The 23,303-nt window shown below is 52.5% G+C and overlaps 1 protein-coding gene across 2 annotated transcripts in view; it reads left to right on the forward strand.

Annotated features, from left to right (window-relative positions):
- LOC116946915 (procollagen-lysine,2-oxoglutarate 5-dioxygenase 2-like) overlaps window positions 1-23,303 on the forward strand; it is a 62,292-nt gene that overhangs the window by 17,823 nt on the left and 21,166 nt on the right. For both annotated transcript variants that reach the window (XM_032962181.2, XM_032962182.2), the window contains exons 2-5: window positions 13,270-13,361; window positions 14,152-14,288; window positions 20,484-20,647; window positions 22,421-22,533. In XM_032962181.2, coding sequence (XP_032818072.1) covers window positions 13,270-13,361; window positions 14,152-14,288; window positions 20,484-20,647; window positions 22,421-22,533 — 506 coding nt within the window. The remainder of the gene's footprint in view (window positions 1-13,269; window positions 13,362-14,151; window positions 14,289-20,483; window positions 20,648-22,420; window positions 22,534-23,303) is intronic.

Raw genomic sequence — 23,303 nt, forward strand, 5'->3', positions numbered from 1 at the left:
ACACACACACACAACGTGGGGGTTGTGTACCACACACACACACAACGTGGGGGTTGTGTACCACACACACACACAACGTGGGGGTTATGTACCACACACACAACGTGGGGGTTGTGTACCACACACACACAACGTGGGGGTTGTGTACCACACACACACACAACGTGGGGGTTGTGTATCACACACACACACACACAACGTGGGGGTTGTGTACCACACACACACACACACAACGTGGGGGTTGTGTACCACACACACACACAACGTGGGGGTTGTGTATCACACACACACACAACGTGGGGGTTGTGTACCACACACACACAACGTGGGGGTTGTGTACCACACACACACAACGTGGGGGTTGTGTACCACACACACACACAACGTGGGGGTTATGTACCACACACACAACGTGGGGGTTGTGTACCACACACACACACACAACGTGGGGGTTGTGTACCACACACACACACAACGTGGGGGTTGTGTACCACACACACACACACAACGTGGGGGTTGTGTACCACACACACACAACGTGGGGGTTGTGTACCACACACACACACAACGTGGGGGTTGTGTACCACACACACACACACAACGTGGGGGTTGTGTACCACACACACACAACGTGGGGGTTGTGTACCACACACACACACAACGTGGGGGTTGTGTACCACACACACACACAACGTGGGGTTGTGTACCACACACACACACAACGTGGGGTTGTGTACCACACACACACACAACGTGGGGGTTGTGTACCACACACACACACACAACGTGGGGGTTGTGTACCACACACAACGTGGGGGTTGTGTACCACACACACACACAACGTGGGGGTTGTGTACCACACACACAACGTGGGGGTTGTGTACCACACACACACAACGTGGGGGTTGTGTACCACACACACACACAACGTGGGGGTTGTGTACCACACACACACACACAACGTGGGGTTGTGTACCACACACACACACACAACGTGGGGGTTGTGTACCACACACACACACAACGTGGGGTTGTGTACCACACACACACACAACGTGGGGGTTGTGTACCACATACACACACACAACGTGGGGGTTGTGTACCACACACACACACAACGTGGGGGTTGTGTACCACACACACACACACAACGTGGGGGTTGTGTACCACACACACAACGTGGGGGTTGTGTACCACACACAACGCCGAACGGGGTTTAACGGAGCGTCTGCCCAAGCCGCTACGGGGGGCCTCCTCCGCCTTTGTCTCCCCAGTGATGTTGGTGCGCAGCACGTACAGTACTACCCACACACCCCTTCTTATAAGCCCATGATGTACAGCACTGTCAATTGTAGTAGAAGACAAAATATATACATAATATACATTCATAATATACATACTTACCGTCGTGCTAAACATGAACACTGTGCAGCAAGAACAAACGTGTATGGCCCCGTTTGTCAACCCACTTGCTGCTTTAATGGCTCCTCGTACGAGTGTTTAGTCGTGGGGGTTGTTTGACCATACTTCACCACGCTGGTCAGTGCAGCCAGGGAGGTGCGGGGTGTGAAGAACAAGGGACCGGTTTAGAATGATGTGGCCGGGAATCGAATACGGATCGTTGGTAAAACCATTGCCAAGCTGCAGCGTCGGATGACACTAACATAAAACATTTTATTTGTCCCTGGGTAGTAAGTGTTATTTCCTAATTGCTTATGCCTCAAAAGTACAGAAAATGGCTATTATTCCCGACAAACTTTGCTTTTGTGACCAGGACAATGATATTTTGAAATTGACCTATTTTCAATGAGAAAACGTGGTGTGCATTTGTGTCATTCCTTAACGTGAAGTCCTGGTCACAAAAGCAAAGTTTGTGGGGAATAATAATAGCCATTTTCTGTACTTTTGAGCCATAAGCAATTAGGAAATGACACTTACAGTAGTACCCAGGGACAAAAATCGTGTTACAAAGTGGTATTGTAGTAGCTAAAGTAGCTACATTTGTAGCTACGGGTCCCCGCATTTTCAAGGGCCTCGCGCTAAACGCTTTCAAGCTATCAATTCTAGGTCAGTGATTCTGCACTTTCTCTATTACTATAGTACTATACCGCCTTCAACTTTTACGAACGACTGGGTGTTTAAGGTTTAGCAATTTGTCGTATTTTCTGGCCTTATAGCAAATGAAAAAAATACAATTACTTTACTGTGCAAGTAAAACAAATTGTGTTTTAATGTTTGCAGTGTTTTTTTATTTTATGTAGTGCCCCCTTTATAACATATGTTACAGGCCTCCGCACTAGCTTAATCCGGCACTGCCAAGCTGCAGCGTCTACAACGTCCTTTGGCTCGTGTCGTGGGTACTGAGAGATCCGACCGTGTCCGTCCAGCACTCGCCGAGCGGCATCGGCTTCTGGTTGCCGAACGATGCGGTTATAACGTCGTCAATCTTACACACAAAGTGCTTGCCACGAATGAACCACAATATCTTGCCGATCTCATCGAGCAGCATAAACCATCTTCGCGCGACACTCCGGTCAGCCCTCGCAGCGGCGGCTTTTGGCTGTCCATCGAACAAAGACGGTAGTTGCCGCATCGCGCGCCTTTGGATGCGCTTCTGCGGCCGTCTGGAACGCTCTTCTTTCCGATCATTCGGAAGCCGCTGGGAGCTGCGCACTTTTAAAATCTCGATTGAAAACTCGTTTATTTAGAACTAATTTTTTGCTTCAAGTTTGTTGTCCTTCCCCTGCACCTCCAATTATACTTTTCTAGATTGAGACAGATGCACACACACACACACAGACAGCGAATAAGCCGTTAAATCTACTGTGTTGAGATATGCTCATTCTGACGAGACGAGAATTCAAGCCGAGCGCAGAGAGGAGAAAGTGGAGGGGAGGAAGTTCTCCAAACGGGGGTTATTTATTGGTACAGTGCTCAAGATTCCTGCGAGAGAGAGAGAGAGAGGGGCAAGCAGGCAGGGATTCCGCATCCCCCGCTCGACCATCAACTCAACAACACAGGAGTGCTCACGCAGCCAGCCCCCCGAACCCAGGTGTGGGAAACACGCCCGGCACAGCACGTGGGGGCAGACCACGGGCCCACGACCTCTGTACATTCGGCCCGTACATATGTACACGTGTGTTGAACTTCTTTTGCGCCGTGTGCGTAGCCAACCTTGCGAATCGGAGGTGGCGGGGGAAGGACAACAAAGTACAAATGCGAAAAAGCAGTCTGGGCTGCCTTTTCCAAAGAGCCCGCAAAACGCTATTTGTCCGTCGCAATTTGCGAGCAATTCTTGGCCACGCTCGCAGTCAATCTGTGTGGCTGGCGCAGTGGTAGCAATGGTGCCTCGGAGCCATTTCTGACTTGGGCCGTCTTTCTCTGCAGAGGATGTACGCTCTCCTCCTCCCTGTAATGCGTGAATTTCCTCTGGGTTCACCGGATTCCTCGCACAACCGAAAGAAAAGAAAAAACGCGCACAACGTAACCGGCGTTGGTCAAACTTTCCAGCGAGGAAAATATGACCTCCAAATTGCGATTGCACACAGCAACAACATCGTCCCAACTGTGAAAATCCTGGTAGGACTCTCCGGACTAAGAGTCTTGATACTCAGCGAGGCTTTCCTGGGTAAACGAGTGGAATAATAATATTGCCTTGGGGGTGATATTTTAGACCTTGCAATGCCACCGATGTTTAAAATTTTGCCAGGTTAAGTCACCTCTGTCAAAGGGTATCTTGGCAAAGTTTACAAACAGGACGAGATTCATCAACCAACTCACTCTGCCAGAGAAGCCAGTTTAATATCCATACTACAGGGTTTTTTTATGTTAGATCGTGTAAATATATAAATGTGTCGTTAAACCCGCCACCACCCGACACAGCCAATTAGTAAGGTTTGTCACTTAAACAGAACGTGCCAATTCGTTACGAGTTCAGCACACCGGTGTGTTGGATAGCAAAGCCACAACATTTACAATCTGAGTACGACGTTTCGTCAGTAATTACAACTAGCTTCATCAGGCGACAGTCTTCTTTAGGGCCTCGTCTCACCAGGACAATGCTATACATTATCAGAGCATGTTTGTTTGCATGTTCACCACAAGTCGTGTGTGGTTCATGCAGATTTGATTCCCTGCATAAGGTTTCAATTTGGTGTTTTGAACATCTTAACACAACTCTTGTTGTATTGCCAGAAAGGGTCAAACCTATTCTTTTTTTTCATACTTTGATACCGGCAAAAAGATCCTGTTATGTTATAATGCACATTTTACCAAACAGCATCATCTCATCTGCAAATACAGTACAACAGAACGCACGGATAACTCGTTGGATCTGATTTATACATCGTATGCTTTGTATGTTCACATTAACAAAATACACAAACTATCATCTCCCCATATAAATATATTCCCCCCCACCCCCCCCCCCCCCCCGATGAAATCGTGCTCTTGGACTTCCGAAACCAACATCTTCGATCAGAATGTGTTGACGCAGCACGCTCTGGACGACACCGTTTTTACGTTCAAGGTCTCGTCAGCAACAGCGTCTGGCCCTAACGCTGCTGGCAGGATTCACGACAGCCCCCTTCCACGTGTGCTTCGGAGCCATTTTATTAATACGGCAGTCAGATCTTGTGTGTGTGTGGCCTTAACGTGCACATGGCCTGGCACAAGCACCGTGGTGGCGTCACAGACACTTAGTGGCGAATTGCGGTTGTTGTGCGTGTGTGCATGTGGGGAGCGGCAGAGCAGTGGTTAGTCCAGCGGTCAGCCAACCCATGGGTATGCCCCGTGACCTTCTCTCAGCGAGCCTTCGACACTTCACATGGCCTTAAAGTGCACCTAGCCTGGCACAGACGCCGTGGTTACATCACCGTCACTTAGTGGCGAATGGCGGGTATTGGTTAATTATTGGTGTGTGTGTGTATGTGGGGAGCGGTAGTGAGCGTTTAGCGAGCTGCACTTCAAACCCGGTGACCCGAGTTCGATTCCCCCTCACGGCCAACACCGGTGACGATTATCTGAACCGGTCCTGGGCCTCCCCTAGGTCGACTCAGCCTCAAATTAGTACCTGGTGCGATGCGTAAACATCGCCACTGGGGAGACAAAGGCGGCCGGGCGTGGTGTTGGCCACCCACTCCCTCGTGTGCCGTGCCGGCCTTTATAGGTGCTCGCTAACAGCACTTTCCCCTACAGTCTGTTCAGGCTACACGTGGGATCTTTGGCTTTGTATAGGTGGGTAAGCTGCCACACGTGTGTGTCGGTGTACGGGTGGGTAAGCTGCCACACGTGTGTGTGTGCGTGAGTGTACGGGTGGGTAAGCTGCCACACGTGTGTGTGTGTGTGCGTGGGTGGGTAAGCTGACGCATATGTGTGCGTGAGTGTACGGGTGGGTAAGCTGCCACACGTGTGTGTACGTGGATGTATGGGTGGGTAAGCTGCCACACGTGTGTGTGCGTGGGTGTATGGGTGGGTAAGCTGACGCATATGTGTGCGTGAGTGTACGGGTGGGTAAGCTGCCACGCTTGTGCGTGGATGTACTGGTGGGTAAGTTGCCGCATATGGCCATAATCACAGAGGGCATCTAAGGCAACGCCTGCCCGTCTGGGGCTCTTGTCTGAGCCGCTCCATTCATTTACGGCAACAACCGACCGAACGTCGTGGTATCACTCAACACCCGCCTCGTTCGTGCCCTGGCACACGAGATCACGAGGTCACGAGGTCGTCGCTCGTGCGGCCGACACATGCCACGACGGAGATCCAGGGTTCGACCCTGCGATTGACCTCTCGAGTGCAACGAGGTTCATGTCTCGGTCCGGTCACCAGTGAATGCACACGTGCGCAGGCACGCACGCACAAAAAACAAAGGATCATGTTAGATGCGGGTTGTCACTTAATTTTACTGAATTCCAGCTTTTAAGGACCTTAAAAAAAACTGTTTGTGCAGCGAAGTCCTCAATAGCAGGCTTCTCCGGTTTCCTCCCACACGCTAAACATTCCAAACATCCCAATGCAGGGCTCTCCTTAAATGTCTTGAGACTTTGGCGGGGCTTGCTAGGGATAATTAATGTGGATTATTATTCGTGTCGTTGGGCATGCCTAAAGGTGTGGAGGACCGGACAATGGAAGGGATTCTCGGAGTGGTTTCTGCATTGTCACCTTTTCGCAGGACCGTTCCCTAACATGGGGATGAGGGCTCCCAATGCAAACCTCCCCGTGGTCGTGTGGATTTTTCTCCAGACCCGCCGTTTTTTCCCTCCACATTTAGACTCGGCATCACGCGTGTGGAGTATTTGGCTGCTATAAATTTCCACGTGATAAGCGATTTCTTTGAGCTATTATTTGTGACCAGGTCACTTCTGAAAAAGAAGCTAAATAGCTCAGTGGGTCTTACCCTGGTAAAAAAAATATATAATCTGGGTGATTTGGCGTGGATTGACCCCTGTCGATGCATCTTTGTTGGTGATAGAGTTGATGATGAAGATCATGATTAAGACGACGAATCTTGCGTATTACGATGTTGATGGCGTTGACGATTGCACAATAGCAACGAGAGGAGGAATTTTACTGTGGCGTAAATCTTTCGGGCCTGAGTGATTTGGCGGGGGGGGGGGGTGGCTGCTTGTTGTTGAGTTTGTCCAGTGTGCCCATCAGCTGTGCAATCAGCCTGCACACGCCGGGTAAACGTGATTTGTCAAACTTCGTCGTCAAACACACGGTGCTCCCCAACTCTCCGGGCTGCTTTATTTACCGCTCGCCGTGCAGTCCGTCTGTTTTCTCGTAAGCATCTGGGGAATTGGCCTGGGGAATTGGGAGGGCGAGATTTGGTCGTGCGTTTGTGCGTGGCGGGAGGGGGGGGGGGCCTTGTATCCACCAAGCGCCATCGGTGACTCTGGCTCACACACTGTACAGCAGGAGCTCCTCCACTCTAAACCACTGCGCACAGAGACAATAACCACCTCGGACATAAACTTTCACTCCTTTGTTAAGCCAAAGAGGGCCCTCTGCGCGAAAGTCTCAACACTCGCTTTCGACAGCGCTGTCCTGGAGCAGGGCAGCGGCAGCGCCCCGGGGTCGGTCGTCGCGTACCTTTCGGGGGTTTCGAATCTCCGCGGCCGCCCTGGTTTGTAACCGCTGGTGTGTCCAGTCGTCTTCCTTCGTGTGGATCGATAACGGCGGAGTGAAGATGTGTAACCTTTTAGATGCTATCCACCGAGTTGTCTGTTACGAAGCGGAGTGGATCTCGCCCGTTCCTCCTTTAACGGAGTGAAGACAGCGGCAATAGCTGAGTGTTTTACCACGTGGGTCGATGGTTTGGGATTCGTGGCCGCACTCACAGGCCGCAGAATCTTTGATGCGCCATTGTGTAAAGTCTTCACCGTAAATGTACTCCGTGTGCCAACATGCATGCTCTGAAAAACGTTTGCTGTTTGGCAGCGGACATTAAAGAACATCGCGCGCCGGTGCATTCGCCTTCACAGCGTGTGGCCACCACGTTCAGCCTTCCCAGCCCCTGCCCCTGCAGATCACCTTCGGGCGCCACGGTGGCGAGATGTTAACTACCTCGCCTGGTATACAGCCGGTCGTGGGTTCGATCAAAACTCCCCGACGCCTGCTGTACCTTTGGAGTTTTCATGTCTCTCTCTCCCCGTGGTCGCGTGGATTTTTTTATGGGTTTTTCCCTCCAACATTCAGAATCGGTGTGAGGATCGAGTTTATTGGCTGCTGCTATAAATGTCCACGTGATGATAAGCACATTCTGTTGAGCTATCATTTGTGTACAGGTTGCTTCTGAAAAAAGAGCTATATATTTTTTTATTTAAAGCTTTCGTGACTGCAGGGATTCATATTCTTGGTTCTTTCGGTAAAGTCACGTAGAAGGGAAACAATAAAAATATAAAACAATACAATTATCACGACGTTTAGACTGCAACACAAGCAATCATCATCAGGTGTGAAAATCACAACAAGAACATTTGAAAAAAGTGGCGGTTTTTTAACGTTAGCACCACAGAGAGCGATTTGGCAGTTTGTTCAGATGGACGAGTCCGTCTATGCTCGGAAAAGAGGAGGGGGGAGACGAAAAATAATGGCTGCGGTCTGCAAGCCACCTTAAGCGTGAACAATCAATTAGGAACCGAAATGGTTTATCAAATCCTTCCAATGATTGCTAAAACAGAATCCATCTTCTCGGTTGAAATTGTCTCTGTGTTTGTATATGTGGATAGCCTCATGAACGAATCTCTCTCATGGTAGCCAGATGGCTTGCAAAGAACCTCTGTCTTGGAGAAGTCAATGTAATGTGAGCCTACTGAATTATAACAGTGATCTGCCACGGCCGAGGTGTTGGTCCTACCGTGTTTCAGGTCTGCTTTGTGTTCACAAATGCGGTCCGAGACATGTCGTTTGGTTTCTCCAATGTAACTACTACCACAGAGGCAACTTAGTTTGTAGACGCCAGGGTATTGTATGTCCGGAATCACATCTTTTACAGACGGAACCAGCTGCCACACGTGGTTGGAGTTAAGAAGGACCCTCTTGAGGAGCCTTTCAAAACCATCCCACCACCATCCATCCCAGAAGAATTCCCTCATCAAGACTCTGCACCATAGAGCCTAATGCATATCCGACCAGGAACACATAGCCAGTGAACTCAAGTACGTACACCAAGCTCTTAAGGCTAATGGTTACTCCGACTACACAATCCGCAAAGCTATCACTCCAACCATGAAGGACCCTCTTGAGGAGCCATTCAAAACCATCACTTTACCCTACATTGCGGGGATCACAAAAAATATCTCCAAAATCTTGAATAAACACAAGATCCAGGTCCGATTCAACACATTACATAAGATCCGTGATCTGGTTCCGTCTGTAAAAGATGTGATTCCGGACATACAGTACCCTGGCATCTACAAACTAAGTTGCCTCTGTGGTAGTAGTTACATTGAAGAAACCAAACGACATGTCTCGGACCGCATTCGTGAAAACAAAGCAGACCTAAAACACGGTAGGACCAACACCTCGGCCGTGGCAGATCACTGTTATAATTCAGTAGGCTCACATAACATTGACTTCTCCAATACAGAGGTTCTTTGAAAGCCATCTGGCTACCATGAGAGATTCGTTCATGAGGCTATCCACATATACAAACACAGACAATTTCAACCGAGAAGATAGATTCTGGCTTAGCAATCACTGGACGGATTTGATAAACCATTTCGGGTCTTAATTGATTGTTCACGCTTAAGGTGGCTTTCAGACCGCAGCCATTATTTTTCGTCTCCCCCCTCCTCTTTTCCGAACATAGATGGACTCGTCCATTTGAACAAACTGTCAAATCGTTCTCCGTGGTGCTAACGTTAAAAAAACCACAACAATATTTTTTTTTCAAATTTTATTGTTGTGGTTTTCACACCTGATGATGATTGCTTGTGTTGCAGTCGAAACGTCGTGAGAATTTTATTGTTTTATATTTTTATTATTTTATTGTTTCCCTTCTACGTGACTTTACCGAAAGAACCAAGAATAAGAGCTATATAGCTCAGTGGACCTTACCTGGTACATCAAACAACAATTTAGATTAGTTTACTGAGAGTGGAAAGACTGGCTGCCTTCCCAGGCCCAACCACGGGAGCTGACGATCAGCCATGGGGACATCGGCCTTCTCCTCGGCCTCCTCCTCCTCAACACCCTCTTCGGCCTTGTCCTCATCGGCCTTCTCCTCTTCAGCCTCCTCGGCCTCGTTCTTGGCCTTCTCCTTGGCCACCTCCTCCTCCAGCCAGGCAGGGACTATGAGTCAGAGCTCCCGCTGGCTCGGCCTCTGGGAAGCGAGACAAAACATATTTTTTTAAACAAGAGCCCGTTGCAGAGAAACGAGCGACCGGGGAGAGAGGGGCTACAGATGTCCGAGCCAAATTATTTAATTGGGTAAAAATCACACGACAACATCGTCCACCCCCCCCCTCCCCACTTTGAAAGCTGCGCAAGCTTTGTCGGTCAAACAACGGTGCCCTTCCCGGTAGCCTTGCACCCCCCCCCTATAAGAACTGCGCGAATACCAAACGGTTGTTTGATTCCATAATGAATCACGTGGACTGGCACCTCTCTCGGAAAGTATAGAGGGGGTCAAGGCGCAGCCCTGCAAATTGCTCGCTCACGCCGCTGCTGGCGGAAGGGCCTCCACTCGAGAGAGCTGTAGAGAGGCGCTCTAAAGCAGCGATTTTGTTTTACTGCAGAATTGCGCACCCTGTTGGTTCTCAATCGTAAAATATATAGGATGTTAATAAACACAGAGTTTGATGAAACAAAGTAGTTGTATCTTCTTTGGTTTTTCGGTAAAGTCACGTAGAATGAGAATAAAATAACATAAAATTCTCACGACGTTTTGGCCACGACACAAGCGGCCGTCTTCAGGTGAAAGGCGTTATTTTATTATTTTATTCTCATTCTAAGTGACTTTACCGAAAGAACCAAAGAAGATTAATCCTTGCAGTCACGAAAGCTTTAAATCGAAAAGTAGTTGTACTAATGTGCCCGTGCTTAATTTGTTTTTTGATGATTTACCGTCTAAAAAAAATCTGCCCATGTCTCGCACACCCAGAGAGGGGTGGGGGGAGGGGCATCACGCAACCCCCAGGGGATGCGAGTTAAGAAGAACCACTGTTCGAGAGGTCGTTTTTGTCCGAATCATCTTGCCTGGCCCACACCTTTTTTTTCTTCTCACGATTGCTGAGCACTAGGCCCAAAAATTCACCAAATGCCAAGGGCCACCAACAAAAAAACAACACGGTTAGAGAGTTGCGATGCTGTCGGTGACAGTTGTAAGACGTTGGCAAAAGAGAGAGAGACGACGGGAGGGAATTAAGAGAGTCGAGCAGGGCCGGAAAATAAGCATGAAGAAAGGCGTTGTGTGGTGAGTGAGTGAGCGAGTGAGCGGATGAGTGCGTTGGTTTTGACCTGATTGTGTGGTAGTTGAACACAGTGTGCAGGATGAGATGGAGCAGTCAGTGTCTGGTAGACCGAGTCCCCAACGTGGGAGAAAGAATGAAGGAGCGAAATTGGTGTGAACGGTACTTTGTGTTTTTATTATTATTACTATGCTTGTTTACCTAGGAAAGCTCACGAAGTCTCTTGACACTATTTCAGGGAGGTCCTGCCAAGCTTTTTGCAGTGGGGGGGTTGGAGGGTGCGGGCATTGATCGCTGTGCATATCCCAGTTGAGTAAATTTTGGGTAGATTTTCAAATTTCGCAAATGTGGAACCGTGACACCAGCAAGTGACGTCGCGGGTTCTTTAACGTCCACTGTGAAGCCAGACTGCGTTGAATCTACAATCTATGCGGTGTCGTCAGCTAGTTTGGGGAGGGAGTGTCGTATGGGGGGGGAGTGTCGTATGGGGGGGGGGTTAGTGGTGGAGGGGGAGCTTGGGGGGAGGATTTCAGCTCTTCACTGCCCCCCCCCCCCAATGCTTTGTATCTGTACCACGCCCGGTTCGCAGGGGGAAAAAATGTTTGGTGCTGGTCCCACAAGCATGATCAGATGATGATGGGAGATGACGATGGGAGATGATGATGATGGTGATGAATTGCCACCCACAATCTGCTACTCGAGCTGCAGCCCCTGGCTGGGAGTAATTCTGCACACCCCCGTCATTAGGTCGAGCCCGGCTCTGCGAATCGTCGCCGCCCACCCGCCCAGAATGACTGGCGGTGACCTCATTGTTGCTGACCCCGGCAGATCGCTGGGCAATTGAGAAAGATAACAACAACAGCAAGAGCAAGCAGACGGCTAAATTGCTTTACACAGGGTGGAGGCGGGAGGGGGGGGGAGACGTGGGGGGCGCTGAACACAGTGGCAACGTAATGGCCACTCGTAACTTTTGCTTGACTCTGGTCGAGTGAGCTCTCTGTTTTGGAATGTTGAGTCTTTCTTTCCAGCCGGCGTCTGTGAGTCGACGGCGTAGTGGGTGGAAAGCCGAGGCTTGTGTTGCCAAGCGGCTTCGAGTGACTTGTGAGCGTGCGTGAGCGTTGCTGTGAGCGGTGGCACCAGCGGTTAGCGCGCTGCCCCTGCAAACCCAGCCACCTGAGTTCGATTCCCGCTCGCGACTAATAACAGCGGCGAACGTTTGAACCGATTCTGGCCCTCTCCAGGTCGACTCGGCCTCAAATGAGAACCTGCTGAGGTGGGTAAACATCGCCATTTAGGGCGACAAAGGCGGCCGGGCGTGGTGCTAGCCACCTATCCCCCTCGTGTACCGTTCTGGGTTTAATAGATGCTCGCTAACAGCACTTGCCTCAACACAATGTAGGCTAAATGGTGAATATTCATCTCTGTTGTGTCGTCATCATCATACTGCTGATTTATTGAGGCCCTTATGGTCAGAACGGTCCGGAGTTTGCTTGATATTATTAATGCCTAGAGCTGAGCTACCCAATATATTGCTCAGCTTGATCACTCGACCCATCGGGGAAAATAGTCGGAAAAGGAGTCGCTCCTGTTCCTACGTGTCGCTCTTGACGGGAAGCGATGGGTGGAGCTTGCTGATGTCATTCGCATCACCAGCCGCATCACGCTGGGCGTGGCTTGTAGGGGGTTTCCCGCCTTCGAGAGGCTGAATGTCAGGGGAAGTTTAAAAGTTTATTTTGTTGATCCAAGTGAGCACTCGAGAGAGCACGCCGGCAGGATGAGACTCGGCGTTACAATTGTTTCGGAAGAGAAACAATTGTAACGCGCGAGGATTCGAACTTCAGAGAACGATGGGGGAGGCAGAAGGTGGAGGGAGGGTAGCAGAGATAGGGAGGGTTCACGGGGCAGCTGGCACAGTTAAAGGAAGATGGGGCTCATGTAGTCAACCGCACAGGAGCAGTGGATTGCAATGCTTGGTCGATTCGTCGGCCTCGCCCACGATCTCACCAATGACCTCGTCGTCCAGGAGCCGGGTGGCGATTCACTCCGGGCCCGCTCCGGCCTGGCCGCCCGCGACCAGGCTTGACGCCACCCCGGAAATGTTGAGAATCTTACGGAAATAAACAGCGCCTCCTTATTTGTCCTGTTACTTAAATTCTCCACAACGACGCTCATGAAAGTTATGTATTGCAGTGTGGCCAACAGAGTGGCTTTACATTATTTACATTCCCTACATGCTGGGCATCTGTGAAAAAGAGCTTCATAGCTCATCGGATTCCTTCAGTCTAAATAAAGATTCTGATTTTGTACGATTCCAATAACGCCGCTGGTGACGATTCCTCCTCCTCCGTTGTCTCTGCAGACAACCTGCTGGTGGTCACCGTCGCCACCAATCGGACGGATGGATTCGAGCGCTTCATGCGGACGGCAAAATACTTCAACTACTCCGTGCAGGTGAGGGGGAGAGCGCGCGGGTGAGTTCACCTCAAGTTCTCGTCGCTGGGTGAACATTTAGTGAACGAGTTGTGGGGGATAGTTTCGTTCCAACAATTGGTGCCGCTGCTTTTGACGATATATGCCGAAGGGGTTGGTGCCGACTTCTCGGGGCAGGCTTGTGTTCCGTCGAAGGGAGGGCCAATCTTCGGGAGAAGCTTCGAAGTCGTCGTCGTTTCCAAACAAAACCGACGAAAGGAACCTTGGGCCCAAAATTGTTGATGGTGAAAATGATCTCGGCTCGGGCGCAACTGCCAAAGTGCTATCTCGAAAAAAAGAAAGGTTACAATAGGCGGAAAGTTGCAAGCAACGTGAAACAGAAATCGGAGAGAGATGGGTGACGTTGTTTTCGGCAACGGCTGTTCTTCATAGCGAAGCGGTTTAAAGAAGGTTGGGAGTGGGGGGGGGGAGCTCTTTGCCCCCCAATAACGTGTCCGATTTATTTTTGAGGCAATACGCAGGGGGGCCCGTGACATCGCGTCGTGTGTTACGCGTTCGCACCGACGGCGCGAGTTGGGACCCGGGTTGTAGAGAGCGGGGGGGAGGGTGAAGGGAGAGGGAGCCAGGCCCCACCTTCCCTACGTTTCCTCTGCTTGATACGTTCCTCCTTTAGCGAAAGTGTTGATTGAGCTTTTCGTTGACTCCGCAATTGGCCCATAGTCGTGCCTTCTTCAGTCTCCGCTCGGATCGAGGGCCATTGGCCAATCGGCCGGCAATGGCCGGTGCCGTGCGTGCGCCATGCGTGTGCCAGGTGCTGGGGATGGGCGATGCGTGGAAGGGCGGCGATGTCGACCGCTCCATCGGGGGTGGCCAGAAGGTGCGGTTGCTCAAGGAGGAGATGGAGAAACACAAGGAGAGGGACGACCTGGTGGTGTTGGTCGTGGACAGGTGATCGTGGGGGAAGGGCCTCAGGATGTACACACTGTGCACCCCACCCACCCCACCCCACGCACCCCACCCACCCCACCCACGCACCCCACCACCCACCCACGCACCCCACCACCCACGCACCCACCCACGCACCCCTCCCACCCACCCACGCACCCCACCCACCCCCCCACGCACCCCACCCACCCCTCCCACCCACCCACGCACCCCACCCACCCACGCACCCCTCCCACCCACCCACGCACCCCACCCATCGCACCCCACGCACCCCACCCACGTACCCCACCACCCACCCACGCACCCCTCCCACCCACCCACGCACCCCACCCACCCACGCAAGCACTCGGCGGAGGAGCCACGTTGACGGATGTGGAAGTCTGCACGCGCACTCGCCGGCGACTCCAATGGAAAAAAAGAAAAATCGTGCACGCAGCGTGGATTCTGTAAGTCTCTCCATGCGTGCGCTGGCCCTGGGAAGTCTTTAGAGGGCCCCAACAGCGTTACCGTCCGAGCCAGAATGAGATGACGTCGCGCCGAGTGATCGGGAGGGCCAAGTCGCGCACGCCGAGCGTGACATCATCATCATCATCGCCTCGTTATCCATTCAGCTGTGCACTTTTATCGCCAACTTTTGCAAATTTAATATATATACGTCCGGTTTTCCATCGGCTTAGTTGCTCGTAGCAACGCAACTTTGCACGATAATTATGTCGGCGTTGAATCGATCCCCTTTTCGTGAGTTATCGTGTGACCCAGTGTGACAGACAGACGGACGGACAGAAGGACAGAGCTCATGTGTTTCAAACCTTGGTTGCAAAGCGATTAATAAACAGACGCGAGCGTGGACACGTGCACAAAAACAAGACAAAGACCCCCCGTATAGCCTTAACAGACTGTTGGGGCAAATGCTGTAAGCGAGTAGCACCGATGAAGGCCGGCACGGCACACCAGGGGGTGGGTGACCAGCACCACGCTCGGCCGCCTTTGTCTTCCCAGTGGCGATGTTTTTGCGCACCGCACCAGGTACTCATTTGAGGCTGAGTCGACCTAGTTCAAATAATCGTCACTGCTGTTGGTCGTGAGCGGGGATCGAACCCGGGTCGCCGGGTTCGTAGCACAGCGCACACACACACAGACACACGCACAGACACACACACAGACACACACACGCACAGACACACACACAGACACACGCACAGACACACACACAGACACACACACGCACAGACACACACACCCACAGACACACACACACGCACAGACACACACAGACACACACACACGCACAGACGCACGCGCCCGAAGTTAAACAAGGAGCGCATTCCTGCGCGCCATTTCCCAATGAGATTTATTATTCACAGAGGTGCAATCCGCACAAACACACACACACAAGCCCCGCGCACAGCACACACACATGCAAAGCACATGCAAAATACCGACGCAGCCGCACAAAGGTAGGCTTACTCGCCGCTTCAGGTTATGCAACGGCACTTAAAAAATGTTGAATCTGTTGTTACGCCGGACGGTGCAACCGTCGGAATCGTGCGCGTGGCAATTAATCGTTTTCCATAATTACGCGTTTTGATATGCCGTGGCTTCACGTGACCCCAGCATCCGCTAGAGGTGATCCATTAACCGCAGCGTTAAAACATATAATCAGGTCTTCGATGCTCCGGTGTCCTGGGGGGCGGAGGGGCTGAGAAGATGGATGCATAAACCCAGCCCCGACTGAGAGTGGGGATCGTGTCCAGCACCACGCCCTTCCACCTCTGGCGATGTTTACACGCTGCATCACCAGCAATTGATTTAAGGCCGAGTCAACCTAGAGGAGGCCCAGCACCAGTGAGGATATCGCTCCGCCCACCGATGTCCACGCCTACGGGGTCAAGAGCGAGGGCGAGCACCGCTAGTACATAAGCAAAGATAAACATACCCCGTGTAGCCTCTGAATAGGCTGTCGGGGCAAGTGCTGTTAGCGAGCACCTATAAAGGCCGGCACGGCACACGAGGGGGTGGGTGGCCAACACCACGCCCGGCCGCCTTTGTCTCCCTAGTGGCGATGTTTACTAGTTACAATACACCAGGTACTCATTTAAGGCTGAGTCGACCTAGGGGAGGCCCGGGACCGATTCAGATAATTGTCACTGGTGTTGACCGTGAGTGGGAATCGAACTCGGGTAGCCAGGTTCGTAGCGCAGCATAGCGCCAACCGCGGTAGTGTAACGGCCAACACCAGTGATGACTGTCTGATCCGGTCCTGGGTCTCCCCTAGGTCGACTCAATCTCAAATGAGTACCTGGTGCGGTGTGTAAAAACATCGCTACTGGGGAGACAAAGGCGGCTGAGCGTGGCGCTGGCCACCCACCCCATCGTGTGCCGTGCCGGCCTTGACCCAACAGTCTGTTCAGGCTATACGGAGGATCTTTGTATTTGCACGCACACACACACACAGGCGCACACACACACAAGTGCAGTACATTCACAAATAGCGACTCGCACGCACACACCCACGACAACGTACACGAGGGTTTGTCCATGGGGAGCCGGAGAGGAAGGAGCGATGCAAATTCCAGACATCTCACGTAGAAAGCATTACACTGGGAACCTGTTCCCAGTGTAATGCTGTGCAGTGTTGCTATTAATTACTGACATTCTGAAACATATTTCTACGTATTTAATTATGGGGTTCCTATTGGAAAAGTGACTGGAAGAAAAGTGCAGCCAGGTTTTGTGAAGTGTTTGGGTCTGTGTTGGGTTCTTTTTTTTATTTTTCTAATTCACATCGTAGTCATTTCCTTTGGAATCTGAAAAGTCGAAAACAAATAAAAGACCTCGACAAAGCAGAGTTTCTCTTCGGGAAAAAAAAAACAGGCAATTTATGACTGTTTTGTAGCTAAAGAAAATAATAATGAAAAAATCTAAAGAGGGAAAAAAGTATATGTATAAATACCAAAACACCTGTTGCGGCCAATAATTTCCGACAAACGTAAAATCAAACACAGCCGCTGCTGCGCCATGTGGGTGAGATCGTCAATGGTCGTGGGGTCCGTGCGGGGTGCAGACGCCTGACCGTTCTGGCAGCCCCCCGCTGGCTGTGCCGCTCTCTCTCTGTCTTCTCTATTTGTCCCCATCTCTCTCTCTTTGTCCCCATCTCTCTCTCTCCCCCATCTCTCTCTCTGTCCTCTCTCTTTGTCTCCATCTCTCTCTTTGTCTCCATCTCTCTCTTTGTCTCCATCTCTCTCTTTGTCCCCATCTCTCTCTCTCTGTCCCCATCTCTCTCTCTCTCTCTGCGATCTCTCTGTGCTCTCTCTTTGTCCCCGTATCTCTCTCTTTGTCCCCATCTCTCTCTGTGCTTTCTCTTTGTCCCCATCTGTCTCTTTGTCCCCATCTCTCTCTCTCTCTGTGCTCTCTCTTTGTCCCCATCTCTCTCTGTGCTCTCTCTTTGTCCCCATCTCTCTCTGTGCTCTCTCTTTGTCCCTATCTCTCTCTTTGTCCCCATCTCTCTCTGTGCTCTCTCTTTGTCCGCACCTCTCCCTCTCGTTTTGCCTCTCCCCCCATCGCAACGCCCCGAGCGGCGCGCCACGGAGCTGAGCCCTGTTACCCCTCGACGCGTCGCCGCCATCACCGCCGCCGCCGCCACGGTTTGGCGTCACCGCTCGGCGTTCGTGCCGCGGTTCCCGTGCAGTCAGTCTCGAGGTGTCCTGTGGCAGGGGACGCCCCGGTGGCAGCTGTCTCTGTGAGGCACTGGGTGACCGCAGAGCCGACCCCACCAAAGGGCTTTGCTTTAGTCTAAAACTAAACGGTGTTATTTGTTTATTTTACGAGGTAAGGCCCCCACTGAGCTGTGTAGCTCTTTATTAGAAGCGACCTGGCCACAATTTATCGTTCAACGAAGTGGCTTACCACGTTGACATTTATAGCAGCACAAATACTCTCAACGCGTGACGTTGATTTCTAAATGTGGAGGGAAAAACCGGAGGAACCAGAGACAAATCCACGCAATCACGGGGAGAGAGATACGCGCAAACTCCAAATATACACGCATCAAGGTCGGGATAGAAGCCACTACCTCCTGTATACCGGACGAGGTAGTCAACATCTCGCCCGCGTGGCGCCCATGATAACAGTCGCCCGATAGAGGGGAGGTGGACGATGTTGCGGCTGCGTGGCTTGACTCGATAAGTATTTTTCGGTGTCACTTTACGAGTAGTTTTTTTTTTAATTTGGCAAAGTTTGTACCGTGACGTCGGCACGCGTGGCTCCCCCCTCCCCCCTCCCAAAGCTTTTTCGGATGAAGCCATCAAGCCGATCTTCATCGGCGTCTGTTCTTAGTTAATGCACCCACGGTACGAACCCGGGCTCAAACCGCAGACCGCTGTAGCAAGCGACGCGCGTGCTACCGTTTGGCCATGCCGCCGAGACCGCTCCCCGACCCTCGTCCTGTGTCCCGCAGCCGCCGCACACGTGCTGTGCGCACTGTGCGCACACGTGCTGTGCGCACTGTGCGCACACGTGCTGTGCGCACACGTGCTGTGCGCACTGTGCGCACACGTGCTGTGCGCACACGTGCTGTGCGCACTGTGCGCACACGTGCTGTGCGCACTGTGCGCACACGTGCTGTGCGCACAGTGCCGGCGGCGGTTCGTGCGCGAGCCGCTGAGTTAGCGGCGCTTGCACTGCCGGCGAGCAATCCGGGGGGCGATTCCTGACCCCCCCCGCCCCCCCCCCCCCCCCCCACGGTGCATGTGATAGGCATTTGTGCAACGAGTTGGTATCGGTGCCTGATGTGGGCCCTGCCGTGGGTCCACTCGGCCTACAATGCATAGACAATCTCGTGTTTGGAGCGGGTCAACAAACATCGGTGTGTTCGAGAGGCACACAGGCTGCCCGGCATGCCTGCGATGGGCGCCGCGGTGGTAAGGAGATGTTATTTCCCTCGCCTGGTGCGCAGGAGGTCGTGGGTTTGATCCCCAGACCCTCACGCTGCCTCTGTATTTTGGAGTATGCGTGTTCTCTCTCCCCGTGGTGGTCCCGTGGATTGTTCTCCGGGTCTCCTCCATTTTGGCTCCACACCACATTTAGAAACAATGCGGGTTTAGATTAGTTGGCTGCTGATATACATTTCCCACGTGTGATGATGGTATTGATATAAGCCACTTCGATGAGCTGTCATGTGTGGCCAGGTCGCCTCTGAAAAAGAGAAAATAACTCGGTGGATTTTACCTTGTAAATAAACTAGCCGAGTTATAGATTATTGACGCTGGCCCACACCATGCTTGTCTCACATGTGTGCCGCGTTGGCTTTGATGGACGCTCGCTCACAGCGATTGCCTCCGCAGCCTCCGCACCCCAAAGAGAGTGTGTGCGTGTGCAGATTGTGGGGAGCGGTAGTGCAGTGGTTGGCGCACTGCGCATCGAACCCTGCGATCCAAGTGTAGTGTCAGTGAGTCGGAGACGATGTTTGTAGAGGCGCCTTCTTTTATAAACACACACGATCTCGCCCGCACACACTCCGTACTCGCTAGCCCATGACACAACACGAGCCGTCTAGTATCGGCGGCAGTGACTGAGATAGCTAACAGGCTGTCTAGCAGCGCAATGAGCTCCCACTCTGGGCCCCTTTCATGCTACCAGCGTGGCCTGGCTCCGCCCTGGCCGCGCCTCCCTTCTCGAACCAACCGGCAGGTTCCAAGAGCTTCCAGATGGGGCCCTCCATGACCCTTGCCCCAGTTCCTCCGCCCTGCCGACACCCAGCCATGTAGATGCTCACCGGCGTGTGTAATGTTTGTCCACCGCACTTGCCGCTGCTGCTGGTCACCAGCCGGCGCTACTACACTACACAAGTTTGATTCCCGCTCAGGGCCAACGACGAATATTAAAACCGGTCCTGGGCATCCCTGACTCGGCCTCAAATGAGCGCCTTGCTGCGGTGTGTAAACATCACCGCTCGGGAGACAAAGGCGGCCGGGCGTGATGTTGGCCACCCACCCCCTGCGCGTGCTGTGGCAGGCTTCGTAGGTGCTACTCGTTCATAGCACTTGCCCCTACAGCCTGTTAAAGCTATACGGGTGATATTTGTTTTTGTGTGTGTACGTGCGCGCACGTGTGCCCTGGGCTATTACTGGGGGGGGGGGGTGACCCGGGTCGCGTGGGGTCGCCTGGCGGTCGTGCTCTCTCTCTCCGCTCCGGGCGCAGCTACGACCTGATCTTCGCGAGCGGCCCCTCGGAGCTGCTGCGCAAGTTCCAGCAGACGGGCCACCGGCTCGTCTTCTCCGCCGAGGCGCTCGTGTGGCCCGACCGGCGCCTCGCTGACAAGTACCCGCACGTGCGCAGCGGGAAGCGCTTCCTCAACTCCGGGGGTGCGTGTGTGCGAGCGTGCGAGCGTGTGTACACACACACAGCGGTTGGCGCGCTACGCTGCGCTATGAACCCGACGACCCGGGTTCGATTCCCGCTCTCGGTCAACACCGGTGACGATTATCTGAACCGGTCCCCGGCCTCCCCTAGGTCGACTCAGCCTCAAATGAGTACCCTGGTGCGGTGTGTAAACAAAGGCGGCCGGGCGTGGTGCTGGCCACCCACCCTCTCGTGTACCGTTCCGGCCTTCATAGGTGCTACTCGCTAACAGCACTTGCTCCTACAGTCTGTTAAGGCTATACGGGGGATCTTTATCTTTGTGCATGGGGAGCCAATGACTGGCACCAGCGGTGTCAAGATCGGCCTCTGTGGAGGAGGCTCGTGAAGGACGCTGCTGGGCAATTAGAGGCAGTCGCCCTCCAGCAACAACGGAGGGCGGAGGAGCCTCTGTTGTTGCTGAAGGGCAACAACAATGAGCGGAGTGCCCGGGCAGCTAAAACGCAGTGCGAGTCGGCACAGTGGGGGGCACAGGTGGTGCATCGGCCAGTCATCTCTGTCAACCCACGGCACCTGGGTCTGTCCCGTGACCTCTTGCCAGTTGGCGTTCGACACTTGACGTGACCTTAAAGTGCACATAACCTGGCACAAGCGCCGTGGTGACGTCACCGCCACTTAGTGGTGAATGGCGGTTGTTGTTGTTGGGGAGTAGTTGTGTCGCGGTTAGCGCGCTGCGCTACAAACCCAGCAACCCAGGGTCACTCATGGTCAACACCAGCGACGATTATCTGAACCGGTCCTGGGCCTCCACTAGATCGACTCTGCCTCAAATGAGTACCTTGTGTGATGTATAAACATCGCCACTAGGGAAACAAAGGCGGCGGGGACGTGGTGCTGGCCACCCACCCCCTCGTGTGCCGTGCCGGCCCTCATAGGGACTCACTAGCAGCACTTGCCCCAAGGGTCTGTTCAGGCTAGGATCTTTGTCTGTGTGTGCGTAACGGTGGATGGGGTGAGAACGTCAGAAGCAGTGGGCGCCTCCAAGTCAGGGTGGGGATCATGGCGGCAATGGCTCCCCTCCACTTTCGATCCCGACATTGGTGTTTCATTGATATCTACCAGCGACAATACGTTTAATGGTTTTTATTTCTTTATTATTAATAATATAGGGCCTTATTTAAACATCTTGATAAATCAGGACCACCACCGCCACCCCCTCGGTCGTTTCTAGATCTGCCTCTGGGTTTAGTCTGGGAGGTGGCCGGGTGGGTCAAAGGTCAGACACACAGACAGGCGGTCGGATGAATGGAGCGATGAAAGGACTGACGCCCAATAACCGCACACGGGTCAAAGTGGGCTCCCTGCTCAAGCGAGCGAGCGTAGCCCAACGCTCGTTTATCCGTCGGTGGTCCCCAGCCGTCGATGGAAATTCCACATTCTCATCGCGAGGTCCAGCCTGTCCACAAGACGACCACTGTTGACTTCTCCACGAACGTCACCTGTGGAGGAGTGATGATGGATGATGGGTGGAGACGATTAACGGAGGAATGATGACTGGTGGAGGTTGATGATGATATCGCTGCTGCTGATGATGACAATGTTGATTCTACGATGATCATCATACTGTGGATGCTGCTCAAGGTGATAACGGTGACGACGATTCAACGATGATCCAACTGTGGCTACTGCTGAAGATGACGATGGTAATAATGATCATCACACTGCTGCTGACGATGATATTGAACCGCGCCGTGTGGTGTGTGGCGACCCCGCGCCAGGCGTTGTGGGCCTCGCCCCGGCCCTGCACCAGGTGGTGTCTCAGTGGGAGCTGCGAGATGACGACGACGATCAGCTCTTCTACACCAAGGTCTACATCGACCCGGCCAAGCGGGTATGGGGAGGCCCCGTGGACCCGCCAACCCCACTCACTGCCTCCGGCCCTTTCCTGCTGTTGAAGCTGCTACTGCAGATCAGAGCTGGTGCAAGTTGGGGGGGGGGGGGGGCGGTGGTGGTGGTGCTGGATAGAATCTACGCACGTGCATAATTTTTCTTCCTTGGCTCAGCGATCGAGCGAGCGGCCAATTTCAAATGCTGCTTGTGGGGTTGACGCAGCTCATCAACCCTCATTCCGGGGCGGATAAAATGAGCGTCACTTTGTGGGCAGGTAAAGTGTTTTTTTTTTCTATGAATAGACTCAGCCCTGCCATGTGAACGTGCAATTTCCCCCCTTGCCTCAGGACTGTGAATGGTAAAACTGTCTCCCACGGTGGCTAGGAGATGTTAACTACCTCGCCTGGTATGCAGGAGGTTGTGGGTTCGATCCCGACCCTGTGATACCTGCTGTATATTTGGAGTTTTTAAGTCTCTCTCTCTCGCCCTGTGGTCGCGTGAATTGTTTCTCCGGGCCCTTCGGTTTTCCCCTCCACATTTAGAATCAACATCACGTGTTTGGCTGATACAAATGTGCACGTGGTAAGCACACTTCGCTGAGCTACCGTTTGTGGCCAGGTTGCTTCTGAAAAAGAGCTACATAGCTCAGTGGGCCTTACCTGGTAAACTTAAATTAATATATTGTTTCTTACTTGTAGAATCGTGTCGCTGGCATGCCGTTTGTTAGGAGGTCTTCTCAAACTTATGCTGTGCGTCCGCTTTGTTTCTCTT

Source organism: Petromyzon marinus, chromosome 28 (genome assembly GCF_048934315.1).
Source record: "Petromyzon marinus isolate PM22_M1 ecotype Great Lakes invasive population chromosome 28, UKy_Petmar_22M1.pri1.0, whole genome shotgun sequence".
Classification (NCBI taxonomy): domain Eukaryota; kingdom Metazoa; phylum Chordata; class Hyperoartia; order Petromyzontiformes; family Petromyzontidae; genus Petromyzon; species Petromyzon marinus.